The following is a 26,914-nucleotide window of genomic DNA, read 5'->3' as shown; positions in this document are numbered from 1 at the left end:
GAGAATGTAAAGGGGATGTAAAGAGGGAGGAGAGAATGTAAAGGGGATGTGAAGAGGGAGGAGAGAATGTAAAGGGGATGTAAAGAGGGAGGAGAGAATGTAAAAGATGTAAAGAGGGAGGAGAATGTAAAGGGGATGTAAAGAGGGAGGAGAATATAAAGATGATGTAAAGAGGGAGGAGAGCTTTATGCTTGTTGAACTTGTTGGACAGCGCTGCACAGACGGCTGACTTGAGCAGTGCATGACGGTTAGAGCTTGTGTACGGCTTCAGACAGCGACGCCCCGTGACTGTGACGTATGGTCTCAGAGTACGGCGAGAGCGATTCGAGAGCAGGACTCAGCCAGAGCAGTTTCTCCAGAGCGACTCACGAGCTCTGATGACGACACAACTGATCCACGATTTGCCGAATCCACCGCACAAATCTGTTTTTTATAACAGTGAAAGCTCTTTTCATGTAGTCGCGATGTTATATTGTCATGGTTATCAAAATAAAACTGATACAATGTAGACCCCACTTCATTGGGATTTAGGCTTATGTTGAACTATATTCTTGTACAAACAGACGCTGTATTAAGCAGTACATGTATTGAATCAAAATGTCTCTGAAATATCGGTGTATTTGGCAAATAATGCATTTATTCCACTTCAGCTGTGGTAAAGTATGCAAACACAGCGCAAGCGTCACTACGGGAAGCAGAAAGAGTCAAACTCACGTCTCAGTTTTCAGCTCCTCCCGCCTCCACACGGCAACTCTCACCGATCGGTTACATCCAGCCACAGCCCATGTCCAACACAGCTAATGTAAAGGATGAAAGAGGGAGGAGTGAAGGTAAAGAGGGAGAAAATGGGGAGGAGTGAAGGTAAAGAGGATGGAAAAGAGGGAGGAGTGAAGGTAAACAGGTTGAAAAGAGGGAGGAGTGAAGGTAAACAGGTTGAAAAGAGGGAGGAGTAAAGGTAAAGAGGATGGAAAAGAGGGAGGATTGAAGGTAAAGAGGGAGAAAATGGGGGAGGAGTGAAGGTAAAGAGGATGGAAAAGAGGGAGGAGTGAAGGTAAAGAGGGAGAAAAGAGGGAGGAGTGAAGGTAAAGAGGATGGAAAAGAGGGAGGAGTGAAGGTAAAGAGGGAGAAAATGGGGGAGGAGTGAAGGTAAAGAGGATGGAAAAGAGGGAGGAGTGAAGGTAAAGAGGGAGAAAAGAGGGAGGAGTGAAGGTAAAGAGGATGGAAAAGAGGGAGGAGTGAAGGTAAAGAGGGAGAAAATGGGGGAGGAGTGAAGGTAAAGAGGATGGAAAAGAGGGAGGAGTGAAGGTAAAGAGGGAGAAAATGGGGAGGAGTGAAGGTAAAGAGGATGGAAAAGAGGGAGGAGTGAAGGTAAAGAGGTTGAAAAGAGGGAGGAGTGAAGGTAAAGAGGGAGGAGTGAAGGTAAAGGAGGAGGTAGAGATTTTGATGGGTGGATGGAGGAAATATCGAGGATGGTTGTGCACTGAGAATCATTCCCACCTCCAAGTTAATTGATTTTTCATTGTTCTTTTTTTTTTTTTTTATGTTTTTGAATTTCTGTCATTAACTGCAATGTGTACTTTCAACACAATGTGTTCAAGACTGTTAATATTAAAGAGTCATTTAATTGGAGTGTGTGTCACTCGAGTCCCCAAAGAGTCATTTAATCGGAGTGTGTGTGTCTCTCAAGTCCCCAAAGAGTCATTTACTTGGAGTGTGTGTCTCTCAAGTCCCGAAAGAGTCATTTAATCGGAGTGTGTGTGTCTCTCAAGTCCCCAAAGAGTCATTTAATCGGAGTGTGTGTGTCTCTCAAGTCCCCAAAGAGTCATTTAATCGGAGTGTGTGTGTGTGTGTGTGTGTCTCTCAAGTCCCCAAAGAGTCATTTAATCGGAGTGTGTGTGTCTCTCAAGTCCCCAAAGAATCATTTAATCAGAGTGTGTGTGTGTGTCTCTCAAGTCCCCAAAGAGTCATTTAATCGGAGTGTGTGTGTGTGTCTCTCAAGTCCCCAAAGAGTCATTTAATCGGAGTGTGTGTGTCTCTCAAGTCCCCAAAGAGTCATTTAATCGGAGTGTGTGTGTGTCTCTCAAGTCCCCAAAGAGTCATTTAATCGGAGTGTGTGTGTCTCTCAAGTCCCCAAAGAGTCATTTAATCGGAGTGTGTGTGTGTCTCTCAAGTCCCCAAAGAATCATTTAATCGGAGTGTGTGTGTCTCTCAAGTCCCCAAAGAGTCATTTAATCGGAGTGTGTGTGTCTCTCAAGTCCCCAAAGAGTCATTTAATCGGAGTGTGTGTGTCTCTCAAGTCCCCAAAGAGTCATTTAATCGGAGTGTGTGTGTGTCTATCAAGTCCCCAAAGAGTCATTTAATTGAAGTGTGTGTTTTTTTTGTTTGTTTTTTGGACAATTACTACACTTTACAGAAGAACATGACTAATGTGTTAAAGCCCCAGTGAGTTAGCCTGGCTCCGCCCTCCTACGCACTTCCGCTCAATTTTATTTTCCTTCAGTACTACGTCTGGGATTGTGCTGTAGACTTTGGTTTCCAGAAATAATTTTTTTACCGGTCCAATCAGCGAACAGAGGGAGTGGCTGAGAACGATGACGTTGATGTAGCGCGTCAGTTTGAGTTGGAGTTCAGTAATGGCAGCGGAGAAAGACGTGAGAAAATCTATTCGGTCCGTTGTTGCAAAACTGCCGAATATCCAGAAGTTAAAGCCGGAGCAAGATCAATGTTTGCTAAGTGTTGTTGGTGGCCATGATGTTGTGGCCCTCCTCCCCAAGGGGTTCGGGAAAAGTTTAATTTTCCAGCTCACTCCGCTAGTGGTGAATGAGTTAGCTAAGGCGAACGATAGGATGCAAAGCCGATAGTTGTTGTCGTCTCCTCTTGTTGCACTAATGGAGGACCAAGTGAGGGAGGCAGAAAGGTTAGGAGTTGGTGCTGGGCAGCTCGGCGTGCACGATGATCACTGTACAGCATTTGCGGCAGATCCGAAACGACCGCAGCGGCGTATTGTTAATGATTACACCCAGCTTCGACAGTTGACTGAATACATCACTGTCCTTAGTGTCAAATAAACATTTAGAATTTAGAATTGTTCCTTGAACTCTTAAATTCGATGAACAAAACATGCAGCTCTCGTTGACAGACATCTTATTCTAAACATAATCCTCTGATCATTCGGACTTGTTTTTTTATTGCTTAAAACAATACACAAGTAATAACAGAAAACATAATACAAAAACAAACAAAAAATAATAATAAAAACAAAACAAAAATAAAACAGTAGGAGGATAATATAAAATAAACATGAACAAGTTAAGAGAATTACATGACACTGAAAAAGGAAAATAATTACAAACAGTTAATGTTTTTAAGGCTTTTTTTGTTCTCAGACAACTTAATTGAAAAGAGGTATTTTTAAAATTCTTTCACAAATATAAGAAAGAGAGGTTTAGCATTTAGATATTTAGATTTATGAATATGGAATTCGGACTTGTTGTTTCCAGCCGGTTACGGCGCATGACATACGTCACGACCACACGTTAGCGATTGGCTATGGCAGATCCTGAGTGACGCTGGGCAGATCCAATAGTTTTGAACTTTAACAGAGAACCCGCCTACAAGGAAGTAAACGTTTCTCAATGGAGCGAGGCCAGACTCTCTGTACAAATGAAATGTACGAGAGTCTGGTAGAACCAGGCTACCAGTGAGTAGCCAAAGACTCAAGATGTTTTTGTGATAATGATTATTTTGCAGTCGATGCTAAATTAACTAGAGGGATGCAGGCCGTGGTCTTAGAAAAACTATTTAGGCTATATATATATATATTAGTTTGCGTGCCGTGTGCTCGGCTGCTTGCTGTGTTGTGATCGTAATTATACGATCACGCGAGAGAGAAAGTAGATGTGTGCAGTTTCAGCCGTCCTCCTCTGATTGTGATGTGATCGAAATAACAAACAAAACAATTTTGTAAAATGATATATGAATCATTTTTATTTTATCATATATCATTTTACAAAACTTTTTTGTGCATGTGCTCCCGCACACACAATTTCAGTCACAACACGCAGTCAGAGGATGCGCTGAAACATCAGCTCGCGATGCTGTTCCCTTCATTCATAACTCGGACTGAGAAGGATAGGCTATATTTGTGTAAATAGTTGTGCAACTGCGCAAACTTTATGAAGTTTAATGTTTGGGTTCCAGGGGAATTTATGACTGTTTCACCTTTTCAACCTCATCAAAGTTTCGTAATTAGTAAGTTCTGTGCTTTTTCTCTTTTTTTTCTTGTGTGCTGACTGATGAGGGGCCGATGTGCCTTGGTGAAACGGTGTTTGTACATGTAGCTTATTTTTTTAATTATCGTGGCAAGCAATCATAAAATACAGCATATTGCACAAAAAAAAAGCAATTTACTGAGAAACGGACCTCGGGTTTGGGTCGGGCTCAGGCTTAAAATATAACCGTAATGTTCGGGTCAGGTTAAATGATTTCGGGTACGGGCCGGGTTTGGGCTTAAGTTTAAAGCCTGTGCTGACCTCTACTTCAGGCACATAACTTGTAAAATTTCAGCAATTATTAAATGACTTCTGTAGAGCTGTTTTACAGTTGAAATAGAATTGAGCTGAATAATGACACTATTGTCTTCAGTTCCATCTTTGGTTCTCTCTGATAGTCAATCAATCAAATACAGTCAAATGAATAATATTTCTGAATGTTAATTGTCATTCCCCAACTGAGCAGTGAAGGACACTTCATCTCAAGCTACAAATCAGACAAAAATGTTGGCTACCCATTTTCTGTGATCTTGACGAAATAAAAATAAAAATAAAAAACTGTTTACTCACTAAATATATACCATCTCAACAAAGTCCTGATATTATACCTTTACCAGAATCTGTGTATCACCATGGTCCTCAAAGTATGACTTAACCAGAGTCTGTGTATCACCATGGTCCTCAAAGTATGACTTGATCAGAGTTTGTGTTTAATGTCCCCAAAATGGACATAAAAAATACTGTCCCTAAAGTGAAGGCAAAATGTCAGGTCTTTAAGGAAGACTTTTATTAATAAAATCAAGTGATAAGTGTGATGACAGCTTCTCCAGAAGTGCAGTCATGTCTTTCTTTTGTCTCTAGACCCTTCAGAAAGGGGTGTCCCTAAAGGTAGGGTTCCCAGTCATACGTCCTCACATTGTGGTTAAGTAGGTATGTGTGTGTGTGTGTGTGTGTGTGTGTGTGTGTGTGTGTGTGTGTGTGTGTGTGTGTGTGTGTGTGTGTGTGTGTGTGTGTGTGTGTGTGTGTGTGCGTGTGTGTGTGTGTATGTGTCTTGTGTGTGTGTGTGTGTGTGTGTGTGTGTGTGTGTGTGTGTGTGTGTGTGTGTGTGTGTGTGTGTGTGTGTGTGTGTGTGTGTGTGTGTGTGTGCACTTTGATCTGAAAACTATCAATGATCTACTACGGGGGTTCTGGTTTTGCTCCAGGACCCAGATGTTGATTAGGATTAGGATTAAATGTCCCTTGAATTTGGACGGATTCATGCCTGAGGCAGTGCCGATCGATCACATGCCAACAAACCATGTTTATCCTTGCAGATGAACCCCTCCATTTTAAAGTATAGCGGTAATAATAGTAAGCCTATTTATTATCCAAGGCGCACAATTACATGGTTAGTTGCACTGTGTTATTTGCATTTATTCATTGTTTTTCCTTGCTATCAGAACAAACCTGCAACCCAAGTGTCACTGTTGAACCATAGATGGCTCTGTATCGATGCTGTGGCATGTTTTGATATCTTGTTGCACGTCTATACCCGTTGAACTCATTTCAGGGCTTTAGGTGGAGCTGTGTCAGCAATTACAGATCGAACAATTACAGATTGTGGGGAGGGGAATGAGAAACTGCAGGAGAACAAGTAAGTTATTTTGATAAACCAGTTAGTGAACTAATTAACTCTTCCTTTAAACATAAACAAGTGGTTTCCACCCTTTCACGTTTACGGCACACACACACACACACACACACACACACACACACACACACACACACACACACACACACACACACACACACACACACACACACACACACAGCTGTGTTTTTGTGATATATGAGGACATTCCATAGGCGTAATGACTTTTATACTGGACAAACTGTATCTTCTATCCCCCTACACTGCCCCTATCCCTAAACCTACCCATCACAGGAGACATGCTGCATTTTTACATTTTAAAAAAAACATTGTTTTTTATGTTTTTTAAGCTATTTGAAATATGAGGACTCATGCAATGTCCTCATATATCACATGTAAGTTGTAATACCAGTGTAATATGCATGTCATTATACACATTTGTGTCCTCATATATCACAAAAACAAAAGCACACACACACACACACACACACACACATTTATAGTATGACAGGATTGCAAGTTAAGGCATGTTTGACACTCTGACTCATATGTAATTAAAGCCACACATACACACACCCACGAAGATTGAATCACTGTAAATATAGTTCTGCCTATACAACACACACAGTTCAAAGAGCCGCTGTCTTCTGAAGCTCCCCTGTTACAGACAGATGTGATAATAATGCTTTCTTCATCTCATCCTTGGTTTCTTTATCTCTCTTGAACACACACACAAAGACACAGTCTCTGTTAATTCCCTGCAACTGATTATTTTGTTTGAATGTAAGTTCGTTAGTTGTATTTTACATATCTGATAATTGTTAGTGTATTGATTAGTGTTAATTTCATTTAAGGATATGAACTACAGCATAAGTTTTGTCTTTATGCTCTAGGTTGAAGACACGTGCAAGGACTTTACCATTTTGATGAAACGATGACCTACAAAAGTTAACCACACACCATTGCCACAATAATTCTCCTTTACACGCCTGTTTACTATTTTTTAATACAGCTAAGATGCAATTCCTGCGTAACTTACAAAAAAAAACCTTACAGCCTATGTAATTATGATTTATTGTACATTTTTTGTTAGCTGTCCAAGAAAAGACTAAACTATGCTTTTAATTTATTTTGGGAAACATACAATGTCAACAAAAGAGTGTGTTTTGTGCACAAAGTTATTGTTTGCTCTCAAAGTACAGCTCAAGATTTTCCGTTTTGAATTCGACCTCATCTCCTCCCATTTGCAGATGCCAAATGAAACACAGTAAGGGTCTGAAATCACAACGGCAGCAAATCAACTTATGATCCATGCAACAACAACAAAAAATCCTTAAGTTTATCCTCAAAGACATTGGGCCTATACTGCATCTGAGAGAGAGAAAAGAAAAGAAAAATAATAATAATTTTTAATAATAATAATCGAGGTGGTCGATTCATTTTAATATCAATGTAAATACATATGTTGCAAATGATGAAGTAATGAGAGTGAATGAGGAGCAAATCGGATATTTGAAAACTGTGTTTAAAATAACTTCTCGTTAAGTTATTTCAGGCAAAAAGTTTCATTTTTATTACATCTTTAAACTGTAACCCTATGAATGTCATTTGTATGTGAAAGGGCGATGATCACGTGAAAGAAGCTTGATGAAGGCGGGCTCTGGTGACGCAAACTGAGCTCGACCAATAGACGTTTCTGTTTTGCGCTCTCTGATTGGTCGATCGACAGTGAACTGTGAGCGGTTTTACGTCGCAGAAGTGAGTGTACACGAAGAAGGTGAATGCGTGCGGGGCAAACGTGCACGTTTTTAAGCCCCTGATCTAAACTGCCACTTGGATTTTGACCCAGATCAGTGGTATGTAGTCACCTCTTCCTCACAGACTCACTTTCAGACCAACTATCGAATAAGCATTGACCGTGGATCGACCAGCGGGGTTTTGTTGGAGGCGAAGCCGCGTTGAGACGCTTTGAGGTCGTATAAAGTGACTAGTAGCGACCGCTGGTCTCACACCCACCCGCATGAGCTCCACACGGACACGGACTTTGACACTAACGTTACAGCCCAGTCCGGTAGATCCCGGAGAGCATGAGCCGAGATGAGCCAGAGAGACACACTGGTGCATCTGTTCGCTGGAGGGTAAGACAGCTTTACTCAACACCACTCCGACACGTAACGTTACACAAACATACCGATTCAAACTAAAATAGAGTCTTTTTTGTAACAATAGTAGTAATACTTCTAACAACTAACTAGTTGATTGGTATAATTTATATTTATGCAATTAATATTTTATATATATATATATATATATATATTAATGTTAAATTACTATTATGTAATGTTAATTTATATTCTTGTTGTTGTTATTTTTTAATGAAAATGCTTTGTAAAACATCCATTGTGTCTAATGAATCACCTTTGCTCATTTTTTAAAAGTTTGTTGTGAAACCTTGTTGTTATGAAAGCTTGTCATTTTTGAAATGTTGTATTGTGTGTTGGAGTTGTGCCAAGACTTCCTAACTTCCCCTTTGAGTTTCATGTGTTAAAATTAGGGAAAGTCTGTTCATTTGATATGTATGCAGTTTATTTTATAAAAAAAAGAATTACTGTACCATATGCTGTGCTGTCATCACCTTCACACCAACCATTTTATAAAACAAGGGAGTTGTTGTTTGGTTATTATGGAATTGAGAAGCGACGGAAAATCCGACAGGACGACAGATTGAGAGTTTGAAGATCGATTCAGATTTTGGATATTCATCTAAGAGTAGCTTTATTTAGTCATTATTTAGTATTTTATTTCATTAACAATCTATTTCTGTCAAGGTAATTAGGTCACACTTTCGATTAGATTCACTTCTCACTATTAACTATGACTTTTGCCTTAATAAACTCCTAAATACTGCTTATTAATAGTTAGTAAGGTAGTTGTTGATTTTAGGTATTGGATGAAGAATATGATCATGCAGAAAAAGGCATTAATGTGTGCTTTATAAGTACTAATAAACAGCCAAGATCTAGTAATATCTATGCATGCTAAATCTAATAAGCAACTAGTTAACAGTGAGAATTGAACCCTAAACTAAAGTGTTACTGTTAATTAAGTGCTTATTAACTTCTTGGGTTTACTTAATGACGATTAATGATGTCATTATCGTCACTTAATATTCCAAAATGCACTTGAAGCTCAGCTCAATTAAAGCTGTTATCAGATCTTTTGTTTTTCAGGACACTTGAATATTTGAACGTATGTTAGTTTGATGCATATTATTACAGTATAGTAATAAAATGTTTTTATTCCATATATACTGTATATATAAATACTTGTACACACAAACCGTACATACACATATTAAAGGAGGTCATTCCTCCACACTGCCGATAATGTTTGCATTTCTACAGGAAGAATAAATCTGATATAACAGAGGAACTGACCGCTGTCATAATGTCATTCAGGGATGATAGATGCTTTCAAAATGACTTTCAACACAACCTTCGCTTTATCGAATGAATCCCTGAAATATGAGACCAGACACTCCGCTTGATACTGAAACAGACAAAAAAATCAACAAGTACAAACATGCCTAAATATAAATGATGTGTTGTGGTTTGCAGCAATCTATGAATAATCTAGCACCATCATCCCTAGAGATCTTGAATTCAGCCACACTGATGTTTATAGTACTGTCTATATAGAGAGAGAAACCTCAAGATATTTGTGTTCTTATTCCTTAAAATATTTCCAGATAGTAAAAAGCTAAAAATGACAATAGACAGTTTTAATCTTTATTCTCACCTGTAATACTTTAATAGCAAGAATGGGTTTTTATAAGTGATAGTTGTAGTTTCGGGGACCTGATCTGTTACGGTAGTTCTCAATCCTTCAAACCGAAGCATTGAGAACTTTGTCAGTGTCCAGACAGTTTAATAAGAAGATATTTTAAACATACAGTCAACTTCGCGTATACAGACAGAAGCCATCTTTGAAAAACAGCCTTTACCAGTCGATCTACGAACGCCGATCCAAGTGCGCTGGTGAGAATGTGAACGAGCTATAAGTTGTGATAAGGTGAGTGCGAACAGCAGGCTTGGATCGGCGTTCGTAGATCGACTGGTAAAGACTGTATTTCAAAGATGGCTCCTGTCTGTATACGCGAAGTTGACTGTATGTTTAAAATATCTTCTTATTAAACTGTCTGGACACTGACAAAGTTCTCAATGCTTCGGTTTGAAGGTAGGGACCCTCATTATGCTACCGTGTTAGTGTGGGGCTATTTTGAGCCTTGTTAGTGGTATTAACAAGCGATTTTTATTTGTCATTACACTATGCCCAATATACTAGCGTTATACTAGCTTTATAGGCTAAACTGTTTTTAGAGATAAAACTATTTACATTCGATAATCATGAAAACAAATCTCAGATAACGGTTGACTAGGTAACAATGTGTAATTAGACCAAAGGTTCATTTTGCGCCGGAGTTCTCCTTTAACAGAGACTGTCAAAGTACTGGCATCTTTTGTTCGCATACTTAACTGTTTTTGCACATGATGTCAATACCATAGTATTTTAAGTCTTGGTATGAGAATGACAATCAAAAGTACCATGGTATTATATGATACCTAACATAAATTCCACCTTTGTTTGGTTTATTATCTCTGATAAACTGTTCCTTAATCACATTTCTGTAGCTTTAGATTCGTATCACATGTATCAAAGTTCACGTTGATGCCGTTTTTCCATCGGAAAGTCCTGATATCAGGTTGTTCCCGGCACATGACTGTTGGTTTGGGTTACTGTGTTTGCTGACCCACATCTCCCGGCACGAGTGCAATTTTTGGAGACGATTAAGGGCGACTCACCTTTCACATTGGAGTTGAAATTCTATCGCCCTCGTTTCCTCTAAATCGGTGTTGTGATGTTTGACTAAAGTCACGTGGCTTTCAGATAAGAAGTTATTGCATGACTGACCCACATTGTGCGGTCAAGCTTTCAACTGGTATTGGTAGAATTAGGCCTTTTTTTTCCAACTTGGTTTCTTTTAATTGATTTTCTTTGCAGAAAAAAAGTCTCTTTTTTTCACTGTATGTTTGTCTTTCGCTCTCTGTTTCTCTCAGATGTGGAGGCACAGTAGGTGCGATCCTGACGTGTCCATTAGAGGTGGTGAAGACGAGGCTTCAGTCTTCCTCCTTGACGCTCTGCATCTGCACAGTTAATGGAGCCAGCATGGCACGTGTGGCCCCTCCAGGGCCCCTTCACTGCCTCAGGTACACACGTCAACAAGTTAAACCCTTTTGCACTTTCTCTAGTGCATATACACATCAACACACGGGAGCGTTTGAGAGCACACGGACGTGTTTGAAAGTGTTTTGGAAAACGAGAGCGGGAGCGTTTGAAAGCACAAGCATCCGTCTATCGGCGGACCGGTCCTGCTTTCAAGCGCTCCCGTGTGTATCGGTGTAAGCACTCGGTGAAGAGCGCCATTGATGTATATTTACGACATGTGTTTGAAGTGCTGATCATTGTAGCCAATCACAGACATATCTGATGAGCGTGTCTGAATGCTCAACAGCGCTCAAAGCGTCACATTTTTAAAATTTCAGTACCGACTTGGTATCGAAGTCTGTACTTTTGACAACACTACAGTGGAGTACCATACAATATATTATTCAGTAGCACCAGGGTATGTGTATATTTAATTGCAGGTTTGTCCATTACATATCAGAGATACCCAAAAACCCACAAACCCAAACTCTCATGTCTATGCTGTAAATTTTGTGAGTTTTAGTAAAGACGAGAATGTTTACTCGTCTGATTTAACATGGGGGTTTTAGTTTGGGAAAAAGGCAACGCCCTGTACTGGAATAGTGCGAATGTTACATCTGCGTTGTGGGAACGTTGAGTCTGCGTTGCATTAGCTCAGTGTTTTGTAAACATTTGCTCTATGGTTTATGGGCCTAAAACCGAGTGCCAGAGGAGACGCCCCCTTTCTGTTGTCTCTTTCCAAAAATGTGGTCATATTTCTTCACTACACCACCAAATGTGACTAAATAAAGTCAGAAGACGAGACGAAATCGGGACCATTGGTTTGGCATTTAGGAATTTGTTTATTTTAGTTGTCATGGTCAGTTCCATGTATGAAACATATGACTCATGAGTATATATATTATCAAGGCAGAAACAGTTTGCACACACAGCGCATATTGCATAAAGTCTATAATCCCCTCTCTTTGCCTCTTTTCTTTCTGTTTTCTTAATAATGACACCGTTCACAGTGGTTTTCACTCCCCCTTACCCAACCAATCGTTGCCCTCACACTAAAACGCTGCGTCCTGGTGCTTGGCTCTCGGATGAAGTGTGTGTGTGTGTGTGTGTGTCTGACTGACTGCTTCTGAGAACGGGCCCCTTGTCCTCTCGGTTTAACTTGGGTTATACATCACAGAGAGTTGCTAAAATACTAAACACAAAGACATGTAGAGATACTTTGGTCTCGTTTATCAAAATAATACATTGAGTAAATGATTCTGACATCATACACTTCCTCGTGGTTTATGGCTTGTTATGCAACCTGTCCACGTTGGCATCTGTCTATTTTGGCTTTTTGACACCTGAAATTGCATCAAAGTAGACTTTGATTGGACGCATGGCCTTGGAATGAAAGCATTGATAAGTTAAGTCTTTTTATTTCGCTATCTATGCCCAGTTACAATCAGTTACATGGGTAGTTGCATTTTATTATTATTTACTTACCGTTTTTATTATTGTTTGCCTGATGTCCGTAACCTTATAAGACATTTGGCCCATTTTTCTACCACAACAAGTGACTTGAGAACAACCGGGGTAAAAGATTAAATCGAGTAATAAGTCGTCCAAGATGGAAAATAAATAAAATACATTTGGCAAGTAATAAATTATGTTTACGTTGACAATAATTTCTCACACCCTTTTTAAAAAAGAGTGTTCAAGGAATTTCTTTGTTTGTACATGTTCCTCAGAGGTGTGTCTTATTGGATGATGCAACAAATATTTGGGTAATTCTCATAAAGAAATGTTTTTGGGTTATATTTCACTCTAAAATAATTCATTTTAATTGATTTGTATAGTAAAATATTGTACCAAAACAAAGAACGAAAAATTAATTATTTTGCATAATGAACTTGTGGTTTGCTTATATTAAGATTTATTTGATATTGTGACATTTTCATTCTAATTAAGAACCCCCCCTGAAAAAAAAAATCTCAGAACTGTAATACAGCTGTAATAAAGGTCAACCTGTGTCAGGGCTCCAGACTGCGACCAAATGCGCACTTTTTGTGACCATTTTTTGAGACAGTGCAAGCATTTTTACAACTTGTCGCGCGACCTTGTAAATTTGAATATATTTTTTTTCAATTTCAAATTGAAAGACGAGTAGGGAGCGAGTCCTGTGTGTGAGAGAAGGAGGTTCTGGGTGTGTTTAGTCAACTGCGCAGGTCATGAGTCATCGGTGTGCCTCAATGTAGTTGCGTCTAAATAACAGCTCAGGCAAAAATGCCAAAACAAACCATTGATATAATTTTTCTCAAAAGAGCCATTCCCTCTTCTGTGGAAGCTTGTTTCCGCCACTTAATAATAATAAAAAAAAGGTAATTGCGACTTTTTATCTCACAATTCTGACTTTTTTTCTCGCAATTGCAGGTTTATGTCTGACTTATTTTCTCCGAATTTTGAGATATAAACTCACAATTCTGAGAAAAAAGCTCCATCTTTTTTCCTCAGAATTGGACTTTATAATTCGCAATTGCGAGAAAAAAGTCAGAATTGCAAGTTTATATCTTCTGACTTGTAAAATGGGGGGGGGGAAATGTGAATAATTGCGTTGCAGGTCAATTTAAAGTGTGCCTCTAAATGTTTTCCTTTTGCTCCTGATATTTTCAGTAAGAGGCTACAGTGCTTATTGTAAACAAAGTTAGTCTGGAGCCCTGCTGTCTGGATACAATTTTATTTTATAATCTTTAATTGGAAAAAGAACAAAATATTGTGTTATTATTTTTGCATGATAATTTGGTGTTTTCCAATTACTTATGAAAATATCACAATGAATGTCACACAAAGAATGTCATACTTTCTTTTGATTTTGGAGTAAAATGTGAGACCTATATTCCACCTCAGCCCCCAAACATTTCTCAGGAACCACATGACATGTTTTACTAATACCAGACTGTGTTTATAGTGTTCATAAAGCTATTCAATACAAAAATGTCACTCTGGTATGTTTGTCTTGCACTTCTTTTGATGTGTTTCTCTCTCTTTCTGTCCGTCTCAGATTAATTCTTGAGAAGGAAGGGCCTCGTTCTTTATTCCGGGGCCTGGGACCCAATCTAATCGGAGTGGCTCCTTCACGGTAAGTGTTTGTTTATTCATACAGTTAAACATCTCCATGTCAGCAAGTGTATGTGAAACAAAGCATGTACAGTAAGAGTGTGTATTCCTGATCTCTGCATAATGAAAACACAGTCATTTAAAATGCATTGTGGCTGATGCAATCCCTGCTCAACCGGTAAAGCTGCAAATTTGCAGGGCTTGTGATAAACACTCATGCAGCGTTCAGTTTTGGGCTATTTTTCATGTCAACCCTGCAGGGTGCAAATTACAGGGCTTTTGAAAGGAAAATGCTGTTATTCATCTTTTCTTCTGCAGAACACAAAATATATTTAGAAGAATGATTTGTGTTCCACAGAAGAAAGTCAGTTTTGGGTGAACTGTCTCTTTAAGGCTTGAAAAGTGCATACTAAAACCATTGTAATTCTAAACAAACAGTGCAATCTTCAATGAACATTACAACTGAAAATATCATCAACATAAAGATAGCATGCATGTGTTTTCCAGGCCAATAAAAATATCTGAGATCAGTTAACACTTGTCGATTACTTGCTGCACTTTTTCGCCACTCTAGCATTTTTGAGGTTTTCTGGAACAATGAAGCCTATAAACAGAAATCCAAATGAGCCTTCAGTCAAGGTGTAACAACCCACAAACTGCTCTAAGAAGAACAGCACAGCAAATTAAAGAGCAATTAAATAAATGAGCGGGCATGATAAATGGTGGTTTTAACATTTAGCTTCTGTATGAACAGATGTTTTACGTGCACACGTTCGGGATAAAGCGTTTATCCAATGAGGCACGCATGATAAATCTGTGTCTACTGATGCTGGGCCTGTTACTTAAAGTTATGTAAACGTGTGTGTTATATGGACAGGAAGGTGAGATTGAACTTGAGATTAGTTGCTGAGCGTGTGTGGAGAGTGTTTAATGTTGGAGTGGTCACCATGCTTCAGTTAACAGCTTCAGGAAACTGCATGTGCAAACATTTGAGATTACATGTGGGGGTTTGCGAAGAACAGCTTGTGAGCTGCGTACGCAGGCATCATTGTCGCCCAATGGGTGTTCCGAAAAGTGGGTGTATGCTGTGTTAGTGTTGTCAAAAATATTGCCATTTGGATATGTATCGATACTGAAATATCTGAAACTGTCCCATTACTCCTTTTCTGCAGTATATCGATACACCGATAACAGCTGCACAGAGAGTAGTGCTTGTATTGCGCATAATTTTAGACATTCCCGCAGGTTTCGCGCTCCCACCAAAAGCACACACACACCACTGATTTGTATAAGTGGCGCTCTCATAAAGCCGCCTCTCAAACAGCTTGCGAGTACCAAATTTAGGGGTTTTTTTTTGTGGCTTATTGCGCTTAAACAGTTAAATACATACAGAATTGTGTCAAAATGCCCTTCGTGTCGAGTATTCAGATAAGTACAGTCAGTTTTGGAACGTAAATAGTTTAGAGGAACGCATGTTGTGTAACAGTATATTGGATCTGTGCATAAGCTCTTAAAGTGACAGCAGCCTAATAAACCTGCTGCTGTCTGTCGTGGTAATCAAAGAACAAAAGACAAGAGAACATCACTTGCTGCTCTTGACTGAATAACTTTTGTTACTTTAATTGTAAGCATTCATTTTTACAATGAAAATATCCAGTGTTATTTTACATTTTATTACTTTCATTTGTGGTAGTGTAAATAGCATCGAATATCAATGTTTTTTTTAAAGGCATCGTATTGAAGTTGGAAATTCCAGTATCGTGACAACCATGTTGCATTAAACGATTTGGCAGCATTGCATCGCTTTGAAAAATCATGCTTAGTTTTAGTAGTTGTGTTTGGAAACTGGTAAATGGTTTCTAGCTGGACTAAGCTGGAAATGAGCTGGAGATTTATTGGTCGTCCAGTCAGCTTTTTCCAAAACATGCCTTAAACTATTATGAGGTTGGTTTGTTGCAGATAATGACCGACTTAGGCCAGTAAGTCAATAACATCCAATAACATCTTAAACCAACCTAAATGGTTTGTTCGTCTTAGCTGGTTTAGTTAGTCTCCCAGCCTGGTCAAGATGATGTTAATCAGATTTCTGTATCTTATTGGAAAAAGTCTATTGAACAATAACATATTGTCCAATGTTTTCTCGGAACAATGTGCAAATTCAAGGCTATGAAAAATATAAATGTATGAATTTAAACTATGCTATAAGTTGTGCAATAAGAATGATGGTGCGTTATAAGATTTGGCTGCATTTCATTTATACTTTTGAAAAATCAAGCATTGGATTTGGTAGTTGTGTTTATAACACGGTAGATGGTTTCTAGCTATTCAAACTGGAAATAAGCTGGTCACAGCTAGTTCCAACTAGTATGAGGTTGTTTTGTTGCAGATAATGACCGGTTTGGACCAGCTAATGACCAGCTTCCCTGCTGCAAAGAACATCTTAAAACAGACAGAATGGTTTGCTTGTCTTAGTTAGTCTGGCATTCTGGCAAAAAAGTATTCAGCTGGTTTATCTGGTTGGCAACCAAGTGGCCAAAACCAGCCTGACCAGTCTGTTTTTGTAAAGTAGGTTAGGTTGTGTGTTATTGTTACTCATTTGTGTCCTGTCCTGCTGTGTTTTCAGGGCCATCTACTTCGCTGCCTATTCCAGCACAAAGGAGAGACTGAACTGTGTGTTTGAGCCAGACTCCACGCAGGTGCACATGACGTCTGCTGGGATCGCAGGTAACTTCCGTTATATTTCACCATGCAATTCAACTACGTCCCTGTTTCTGATGGGCTCAGATAGGGACTGGTTAACACATTAACCCCTTTGTTTCATGCTTTATCTCTGAGTATCAGGCCAGTAAATGTCACAGATCCGGCAGATGGCCAGAAGTGAGCGTGTTGGTGTGTGTTGTCTCTTCTCACCTGTCATCTGGACTTTTGCCAAGAAGGATTTAGATTAACTCTCTCAGAGTACATATGCTAGAGTTTTCTTACACCTTTAAGCCCCTTTCACGCTGATCGCAACGCGATAAAGCTAAGCGAATTGCAGACGAACAGAGGTTTCACACTGAACGCAAAACAATTGATTGCCTTTAGCTAATTCACTCCTGCACGATAGGTGGCGCTGTCCGAGAATACATTTTTCCTCATGTGTGTATCTCTTAGGTTTTGCCATTTGGCTTTAGCCCTTATCTGCTGCACAACCTAGAAAAGTAAATTTAAGATAAATCAATTTTGGTACAACACAGAAACCCTAATTTTCAGCTTAGTAAAATTCCACCTTAATCTTTCCAGGGTTCACGGCAATAACGGCAACAAACCCAATTTGGTTGATTAAGACGCGTCTACAACTGGATGCCAGGTAAATGCCAACAGATATGTGGGACGTGAGTTGAAAGTAGATTGTTTGATCAATATCCCTAATGACTGATTCCTTAGTCTGAGATAATGGGTTTAACATGAACTAGTGCTTCTTATTCCTGATCCCATTGTTTTTCATTTACTAAAGCATGTTTTGTTCTGCACAGGAACCGTGGGGAGCGTCGGATGAATGCGTTTGAGTGTGTGAGCCGCGTGTATCAGAAGGAAGGCCTACGTGGGTTTTACCGCGGCATGTCTGCATCCTACGCGGGAATCTCAGAGACTGTGATCCATTTTGTGATCTATGAAAGCATCAAACGCCGTCTTTTAGAAGCTAAAGCAGCAACACACATGGATGAGCATGAGGACACAGCCAAGGACGCCTCAGACTTTGTGGGCATGATGCTGGCAGCCGCAACCTCCAAGACCTGCGCCACATCGATAGCCTATCCACACGGTGAGCATGTGCATTTACCCATCAGAGTAACCTATTATGCTAAATTCACTTTTATAAGGTGTTTGCACAAAGATGTGTGTCCACCAGTGTGTGTAAGCAACCAGACTCTATTGGTAAAAATCCATCCACTCCTTTTTTTGTAATCACCATAAATCCTAAATAGTAAGAAAACACTAATTTTACCTGGTCAAAAACAGCTCTGTTTTCAGCACGCCGTTTCAGTGCATGTGCCTTTAAATGATAATGAGCTTTGTTGACTCCGCCCTCTGTTTTTTGGGGGCGTTTTGACACAACGCACGTGGAGTGTTTCCTTGACAACAGTTGAGGGTATATTTTGGAGAAAGAATGGCAGCGGGAGTCTCTGAGGACACATCTGTGCAACCGTATCAGTTTGAACTGGAGTCGCACCCGGAACGAGATGACGGCCGTAAAAAAGTTCAACAATTAAGGCTCGAACAGGACGTTTCTGAATTGTTGGTTAACAATGTCAGCATCTATTTTTGTATGCACTGGCAGGGTAGAGTAGTGAGATACAAACGCTATGTGTTTTACTGATGTATACGTTAGTTCGTTGACAGATTGATGTTACAGTTAATGGTCATGAACAACTTTTTTTCGCGATTTGCAAAGATTAATTTAAAGATTAATAAAACTTTACACTCACTTCTTCTGGAGGTGCAGCAGGGACACGAATAGTTGGTACCGATTCTTTTTTCAGGAGCAGCTTCTTAGCAAAACCAGCTTTATACTGACCCTCGTTTATAAAGCAGTCTGGTGAGAAATGATTCATGCAAACATGAAAGCATTGACGTTGATCTTGGTGAATATTCCCTTCGAAAACAAAACTCAGCCACTGCGTCTTCAGCGGTTCGGATTTAGGAACATCAAAATGACTGGTGTGTTGATTATTACACCCAAGAACAGAACACCACAATCGCTTAGACGCCATTCTGCTCCAGCGTATTAACAATACCGGACTATGATGACCGCTCGCTCAGGGCGGGTCTGTGTTGAAACGCTGCTGTCAATCAACAATCGTGGGAGGGGCGTCCGACCGTGTGACGTCACAAAATCGAACGGCTCAATTTGAGGCAGGGGAAAACATACAAGGAGATTAAAACAAAAACACTGGATGGATTTTTATCATTATAGGAGGGTTGTGTACAGGGACTGCCAACACACATTTCAGTACAATCAACTTGTAAAAGTGTATGTACCATTATATGACCCCTTTAAGCAGCACACCTGTTTTCAACATTCATATTTTTGTTTTTCTCTGTTCCGTTCTGCAGAGGTCATCCGTACACGGCTAAGGGAAGAAGGAAACAAGTACCGCGCGTTCTTCCAGAGTCTCAACCTAGTGATCAGAGAGGAAGGCTATCGAGCTCTTTACCGAGGACTCACCACACACCTGGTCAGACAGATCCCCAACACGGCCATCATGATGTGCACCTACGAGTTCGTCGTCTACCTGCTCGATGGCTAACCTTAGACCCCGAGGTGCCTCATGGACAGGACGTTATGTGGTTTTATTCACCTTGTCAAATGGTGTGTGTTCTGGGAGGAAGGTGTTAGGAGAAACAGGGTAATGACTAAAAGGTTGGTGTCTAGAAAGAAGCTTTTCCTTCCCTTTCCCTCTTTTAATGTTCTTTAAAATGATGCTGCTTCTAAAAAGCCTTGACATACCTGACTAACGATGGTAGTCAGATGGAGTGTGTTACATTGACATCAGCACCAGTTCACCTTTAACCCCCTCAGAGTTTGGCTTTCCATCTCAAACAGCACTTCACGTCAGATTGATCTCGAATGTGGTTTTAGCAGTTTGGTTCTGTCAGAGAAAAGCTGTTCTTGTGTTGGCAGGTCATTGAGGGTTTTGTCCGCCACTTTGTTGTACTATGATGGTGATCAAAGCTTCAAGGGATTTTATCAAGCTCTGAGCTGGAAAGGAATCGAAGAGGATCCAAACAGAGGCTCACTTCCTGTCTGGAAACAGCCAATCGGGTGGCTCTTACACCATGCAGTGCAAAAGCAGGAAGATCCTACATAGATTCACATACCTGACACTATGCTCACATGTGTACGTGGACCTGCAAAAGAAAAAAAAATGTCTAAGAGAGTGTTTTGTCGTTTTGACACTGTACAGGTAACTGTGTGCTTGTCTCAGAGTGTCATATTTGTGCATTTATACAGGTTATCGTGTGTTTGCTTCCCATGTTTGACTTTAACACATGAATGTAACAATCATTGCAGCCAAAGTAGGTTGTTAGCACAAAAAATCTTAAATAAATATATGTACTCAGCACAAAAAATGACTAAAGAAAGTAGGAGTAATTATTTAAATTAGTTTAAAAAAAAGAATAAAAAAAAAGCCACTGCACTGTTACACAAAATAAGTTTATTTTTTTGGTGGACATGTTGTGGCCCATCCCAAGCACACACACACACACACTCACACACGGAGCACAAAACGAGAGTTTGTGGCGGCTCATGTTGCGAAAGAAAACATTTGCATTTTTTGCCTTGTTTTGCCATAAAAATACCTAGAAATCCTTTGAACAAGATCCATTAACTCGAAAAGCAAAATTACATTAGATTTTTTAGACTTTTTCAGACAATATTGAATTTATTATTATTGTATTAATATTTAATAATAATAACCTCAAAAAAGCAAAAACTTAATTTATTTTAGATTTATACTTAACAAAAAAAGATATTTGCTAATGAGTTGAGACAAAAACAATTCGGTGTATATTTACTGAAAATCATTTCAAGTGAATTGATCTTGTTTTAAGTGTGTTTTAGATCTTTTTTTCAGGAGAACAAGACAAAAATATTGTTAAACAAAATGTTTTTGCAGTGTGGACAAAGGGAAAACGCATTAAAATATAAAACAAAGTCAAGCTGTCAAAACTCATGTTTTCTCTTTGATGCAGTTTTGTATCTGACTCTCTCACTCTTTTATGCCTTTATGATTCCAGCGTTTGATTTTATTTTATTTTTTTAGTGTGTCGTTGTTGTTTACAGTCAATTTGGTGTGAAAGGTGAAATTACCTGCTCTGTTGTCACTGTTCATTATGACATTAATATTCAGCCGTTGATCTTATGGAAAAATAAATGCATATGAGAAAACAAAGAAAGGACGTGTCTATTTTGGGTTGGGTGGAGATGCTGGGTGTTTGACTCTCACTGTACGTTGTGAAGAGTTAGAAATTTATAATTTGTGATTTGTCTATGTTTAGACATGCCAGTCCCTCTCTTTGCTTTAATTTTGTTTTCACACATGCACCAAGAGATTTTGTGTGCACAGGAAATGTGTGTGTATTCCAGTAACCCAGAAATTCCCTTTTAACTTGAGTGACACAAGTATTCAGCATTTACAGGTACATACTGCTGTTAATTTGGGTCAAATCTACTTGGGAGGAGAGTATAGTTTAGTTGTCAAAAAGCAGGTAAATTAATTGAATATAAAACTAATGTTTTTATTATTATTATTTGCCTGTGTAAAAAGTCTAAATCCGCTAAAGAATGCTTGTATGTAAACTAATAAAGGGACGCGCTTCTCCGTTCGTTTTAGTAGCGAGTTAAACTTATGGTTATGCTTTTATATAAATAATTTCATAAAAACTGATAGTGTAGACCTTATTCACAGCAGCGCCAGATTTTATTTTCAACAGTAATGAAAGAGTCTCTTGAGGGACAGACATCTCTTCAGTGGGTTGTACTGTTATTTAATGTTTTTGGATTGTTCTGCTGACGAAACACTGCAAAATTATCATTACAATAAATTTCAGGAGACAAAAAAACTCAAAACAATAGACCAATTTTCAGTTAGTAAACATGGTGACGTTTTTCTGTGGGCGGAGCTTAGGTGGTGGCAGAACGATCCCTCTGGCCGCTTCACTAACGTAAAGTCTGCAAGTTTTGTTAGCTAGTTTTTAACAATGACTGGAGAAAATCCGATTTTATCTTAATGTGCAAGGCCACTCACTGTCCAGAACCGCGATTGTTATTTGCAAAAGTTAATTTTAACGGACAGAACCAGATTGGCCGACCCGTACTGTAGCCTACACGCTGGACGATCTGACAGGATTAACGTTAACGTTACCTCCGGTTGAGTGGCCGGACTTCTACACCTACCTGATAGAGAAACGGAGGGCATATAAATCTTTAGATGCCTATAACTATGTGCTGAATGGTCATGTACAAGTTGTGTGGTACGATCCGCAGTTCTGCCGAGCCAGCACCATGAAGACGACAATGTAAAGACTGACATTACGGTGCAATTTTAATGAGGTGAATATTTTCTAGAAATAAAAAGTTGCAGATAAAGCATATTAATTTTTCATTGATTCTTGCACCCAACAACACAACAAGATGACATTTAATAATAAGAAGAATAATTTAAGATCCTTATTTTGTAGCCGAATCTGTGCTGGTTTGTATTTGCCGCCTCCAGTTTTCCCTTTGTTCTGCCACCAGCTAGCGCCGTGACGCAACTGTGACGTCGGCTGGAAATTGGTCTATAAGCTGTGGCAAATTATAAGTGACCAAGTTATGTCTATTTCATCATCTTGGCATGAAAGTGCTCATTTAGCCAGGTAACTTTGCAGCTCATATAATTCATGCAGTTCATCATCAAACCACAAGATGTCAGAATTAGTTTGGGAAAATAATTGGCTCACTGTGTTGACCAAAAATTTTTGGATGAGGTTGACTTCAGGGTGAAGCCTGCTTGCAATATTACTGTTTCATAACTTCAGTATATCTGACTTGAAGGTGTTGACACAAAGCTGAGAAACAGCTGTGAAACCTTTAAATAGACAAAGATGCAATGGAAAATTAATTCTCCACAGCTGTATTAATATCTGCTCTTGTGATCAAGAAGTATCATTTTAAAACAAGAAAAGTTTTCTGACAGGTCATGTCAATACCATCCAGCCAATTTAAAGTAAAGATCAATGGGCTGAGGGCTGGAAGTGAAGTAGTTAGCCCAAATAAACACACTTTCTGTCAGTTAGACACCATTCGACTGGTCTGAAAATGATGGACTTTAAGCAACAGCTGCGATTGAACGGTTCTGAAAAAAAAATATACATGAGCGACATTAATTTCTACTTCGTGACGTTGTAGCCTACGTAGCCTACTGTAACTGTCTACTACGGGAGAAGAGCTAATTTTCCGTTGTCGTTCCTGTGATAGATACTATAAATAACGTTATGTTTTATTGTGTATGTTTAATCACAGTTTATTATCATTTAATGCCAAAGCAAGATAACTTTGATAACTTGGCATGGTCCGCGCCGTTTCTTTAGTGATTTTTGCGTTCTGGTTTAACGTACATTTTACTTCCGGTCATATTGGTGTGGAGAGATACGATATGATTCTGAACAAAATACAGAGGGAGCAATGAAACTGCAAAGTCATGGCATCAAATTATAATCTCCTTCACACTCTTGGTCTTTACTTGCTCTGTTTCTCGGGACACATGCGCACATCTGCACACTGAAAACCAGGAAGTGTCGTGTGTGTGGATTCAAGAAAAACGGAACCGTTAGTCGGGTTAATATTTTACTTTTGTGTTCTACCAAAGCAGGTGAGAACTTCATAGAATCCTTAAATAATGTTTTTTCCTGTATCTTTTTGCTTGTGTTGAAATAAAGAGCATTAAATGATCACTGTATTCTGTGTTAATCTTGATGTCGTATGTTTATTGTTTTGGTTATAGGGATGAAGCGTTTAGGGTCATTCTTATAAATACACAAAACTGTAAACATTTGGTAGATTTTTAGACGTGCTCTTTCATTTATGATTTACATGTGGATTTATGTACTCTTTTTTTTGTTGTGGTGCTATATTTCTGGTAGAACAGTTTCTATTAGAGGTGCAGACTATCTGAAAAAAAAAGAGGCAAAGGAAATAGAGAAGAGGAAATGTCTGGGTCTGCAGCGAGTCAGTATGTGGATCAGTTCAGCTGTCCAGTCTGTCTGGATCCTCTGAAGGAGCCGGTGACGATTCCCTGTGGACACAGTTACTGTATGAGCTGTATTACTGACTGCTGGGGCCAGAAGGAGCAGGGGCCGCCGTACCGCTGTCCCCAATGCAGAGAGAGCTTCAGTCAGAGACCTCTACTGAAGAAGAACACTCTGATAGCTGAGATGATGGAGACGCTGCAGAAGACGTCTCTACAAACGGCTGCTGTGGAGTGTGATGTTTGCACTACAGAGAAGAACAGAGCTGTAAAGTCCTGTCTGCAGTGCTTGGCCTCCTTCTGTCAGACTCACCTGCAGCTTCACTATCAATCTCCTGCGTTTATGAAGCACAAACTAGTCCAAGCTTCCAGAGACATTCAGGAGAACATCTGTCTCAGTCATGGGAAACTTCTGGAGATTTACTGCCAGGATGATCATCAATGCATTTGCTGTTTGTGTACTGATAATCATAAAGGACACAGTGTGGTGTCTGTGGATTCAGAATGGACTAGTAAAAAGGTAACATCTTACATCAACAATAATATCCTTTACTGGACTGGTGTCTATTTTTGCCTGTTTTTATTATATTTTTTTATCTTAACATCCTCAGAAAGAGTTAAAGGAGATAAAGGTGTCGTGTCTGAAGCTGATCCAGGAGCGAGAGAGAGGTCAGCAGGAACTCAGTGAAGCTGTGAAGCTTCTTAAAGTATGTTTTTTTATGTGTTATTTAGTTTTAAAGTTTGTTTGACATGCAAAAAAGTTTTTTTTAAAAATTAAATTAAAATACACCATGACCAATGGGGTTTGAGCTCCAAAAATTGATTAAAAAATTGCTAAAAGATTCGTGACACAATTCATGATGTTCTTATTGAGACTTTTGGAGCTTGACTGCCACTAATTTACTTTCTTCCTGCATTGTTTTGAGTCACAACAATCTCCATGATCAGATATTTGTGTCTCTGACAGAGTTCATCGCTAGAGAGCATGGAGGACATTGAGAAGGTCTTCACTGAGCTCATCTGCTCTCTGGAGAAGAAACGCTCTGAGATTAAAGAGCAGATCAGAGCTCAGGAGAAGACTGAGATAGATCGAGCAGAGGAACTTCACAAACATCTGGATCAAGAGCTGACAGAACTCAGAAAAAGACAAGCAGAGATTGACAAACTTCTGATTAATGATGATCAGATCAATTTCCTGAAGGTAATAAAAGTCCTTTAATCAGTATACCATAATGTATCTCTTCTTACTGTTTCACATTTTTAAATTGTCTCATTTACATAACAAGCGGAGCTGTATTTGTCTCATTTCAGAGCTGTCAGTCTGTGTGTGTTTTACCCTCATTTGAAGACGTTCCCATCACTCAACACACTCATCTGTATTTTAAAGACATTTCAGTCTCAACATTCAGAGAGGTTTTGGAGGACGTCTATCAACAGCAGACAGACAAAATATCACAAGAAGGTCTGAATATTTTGATATATTGTTTTGCCATTCATAGTCTGTTGGATTAAACCAACGAATTAACCGTGCGCTTGTTTTGTTTTGTCTCTTCAGTGTCAAATGTCCATGTTGCAAAGATGCCAAATGATTTTTTGCAGTGTAAGTTGAACTGTAGTTTCTTCAAGGCAAACACTCATTAATTGATAAGTATCAGTGGAAATGATCTGTTACAATGTAGCCATTTTGGAACCAAAGTTTACTTTGTTCAATATTTGTTTTTTTGTTTTTCATTCCTCCTCAGATTTCTCTGAACTTAACTTGGATCCAAACACTGCAAACAATAAACTCAAACTGTCTGTGGACAGCAGGAAAATATCATTTACATATAAAGACCAACAGTATCCTGATCACCCAGAGCGATTTGATAGATATGTGAATGTCCTGTGTCGAGAGGGTTTGTGCGGTCGCTGTTACTGGGAGGTCGAGTGCAATGGGAACAATTGGGCTGTAGCAGTTTGTTACAAAGGAATTGGACGTAAGGGAAGAAATTATGACTGTAGACTTGGCTCCAACAAAAACTCTTGGAGATTGTCCCGCTCGCAACAGAATGTCTATTTCACACATGATAAAACCCAAGTCTCAATCCCCGGTGTCTGCTCCTCTAGAATAGGAGTGTATCTGGATCACAGAGCAGGAACTCTGTCCTTCTACAGCGTCTCTGACACAATGACTCTCCTTCACAGAGTCCATACCACTTTCACTGAACCCTTATACCCTGCGTTTTATACTGGACAAGTTTCATCTGTCAGGATTGTAGAAAAGCAGAGTTTAAAATATAATCTGTCAAAACATAATACATTAAAAACTACATGACTGTATTTGAGTTAAATTTACACAAAAGTTGCTGTTTGGATTTAAATAGGCAAATGCTTATGAGTCTATGATTGGATCATTATTGCAGTGATTATTATGTTTCTAGCATGTCATATACATACCTGCCAACTTTTGAGTTTTGCTCGGCGTGAGATTTGTTGACGGGGGGGGGGGTCTCGCAAGGTCTCTCGCTCGCTCTACGCGGTTTGGAGCACAATCTCTGTCTCGCATGCACGCTCGCTCTAGATAACGGGAGATTTTTAACGAATTTGCGGTATAACTAGTCGATCACGAGTGGCTCAACAGGTAGATATATAGATAAACTCATCTTCCAGGCATTTGACCGACCGGGTTGACACTTCAGCGTGAGAAATCGGGAGTGTGGCGTGTGAGCGTGTGAAACCAATCAAATGCGGGTGTCTCACGGCCAATGCGTGAGAGTTGGCAGCTATGCATATAGACTTAACAGAATGCTTGACTCTTGCATTGTCAATACAAGATCTTTCTACAAGATTTCCATCAAGAGGTGCACACATTTTTGGTCAAGATCTTGTTTTGATAATGC

The 26,914-nt window shown here is 39.3% G+C and overlaps 2 protein-coding genes across 2 annotated transcripts; both read left to right on the top strand.

The window, feature by feature from the left end:
• The first annotated feature begins 7,543 nt into the window (after positions 1 to 7,543).
• Positions 7,544 to 20,219, top strand: slc25a36b (solute carrier family 25 member 36b). Its single transcript, XM_056258801.1, has 7 exons — positions 7,544 to 8,039; positions 11,019 to 11,168; positions 14,207 to 14,284; positions 16,886 to 16,986; positions 17,545 to 17,611; positions 17,778 to 18,067; positions 19,360 to 20,219. The coding sequence occupies exons 1-7, from the start codon at positions 7,999 to 8,001 to the stop codon at positions 19,551 to 19,553; spliced, it is 921 nt and encodes a 306-aa protein (XP_056114776.1). The 5' UTR covers positions 7,544 to 7,998; the 3' UTR covers positions 19,554 to 20,219.
• Positions 20,220 to 23,949: 3,730 nt separating this feature from the next.
• LOC130091091 (E3 ubiquitin/ISG15 ligase TRIM25-like) lies at positions 23,950 to 26,414 on the top strand. Its single transcript, XM_056258787.1, has 6 exons — positions 23,950 to 24,555; positions 24,647 to 24,742; positions 25,003 to 25,236; positions 25,347 to 25,497; positions 25,591 to 25,635; positions 25,778 to 26,414. The coding sequence occupies exons 1-6, from the start codon at positions 23,998 to 24,000 to the stop codon at positions 26,347 to 26,349; spliced, it is 1,656 nt and encodes a 551-aa protein (XP_056114762.1). The 5' UTR covers positions 23,950 to 23,997; the 3' UTR covers positions 26,350 to 26,414.
• The last annotated feature ends 500 nt before the right edge of the window (positions 26,415 to 26,914 follow it).

The sequence above is a fragment of the Rhinichthys klamathensis genome, unplaced genomic scaffold (genome assembly GCF_029890125.1).
Source record: "Rhinichthys klamathensis goyatoka isolate OS25496 unplaced genomic scaffold, OSU_Roscu_1.1 h1tg000159l_1, whole genome shotgun sequence".
Classification (NCBI taxonomy): Eukaryota; Metazoa; Chordata; class Actinopteri; order Cypriniformes; family Leuciscidae; genus Rhinichthys; species Rhinichthys klamathensis.
This window is presented reverse-complemented; position numbering and strand designations above follow the sequence as displayed.

Coding starts and splice junctions, on each gene's coding strand:
- LOC130091091 (XM_056258787.1), top strand. CDS start 23,998: ATGTCTGGGTCTGCAGCGAGTCAGTATGTGGATCAGTTCAGCTGTCCA. Junction 24,556..24,646: donor CAGAATGGACTAGTAAAAAG/GTAACATCTTAC, acceptor TAACATCCTCAG/AAAGAGTTAAAGGAGATAAA. Junction 25,237..25,346: donor ATCAGATCAATTTCCTGAAG/GTAATAAAAGTC, acceptor GTCTCATTTCAG/AGCTGTCAGTCTGTGTGTGT.
- slc25a36b (XM_056258801.1), top strand. CDS start 7,999: ATGAGCCAGAGAGACACACTGGTGCATCTGTTCGCTGGAGG. Junction 14,285..16,885: donor ATCGGAGTGGCTCCTTCACG/GTAAGTGTTTGT, acceptor CTGTGTTTTCAG/GGCCATCTACTTCGCTGCCT. Junction 18,068..19,359: donor ATCGATAGCCTATCCACACG/GTGAGCATGTGC, acceptor TCCGTTCTGCAG/AGGTCATCCGTACACGGCTA.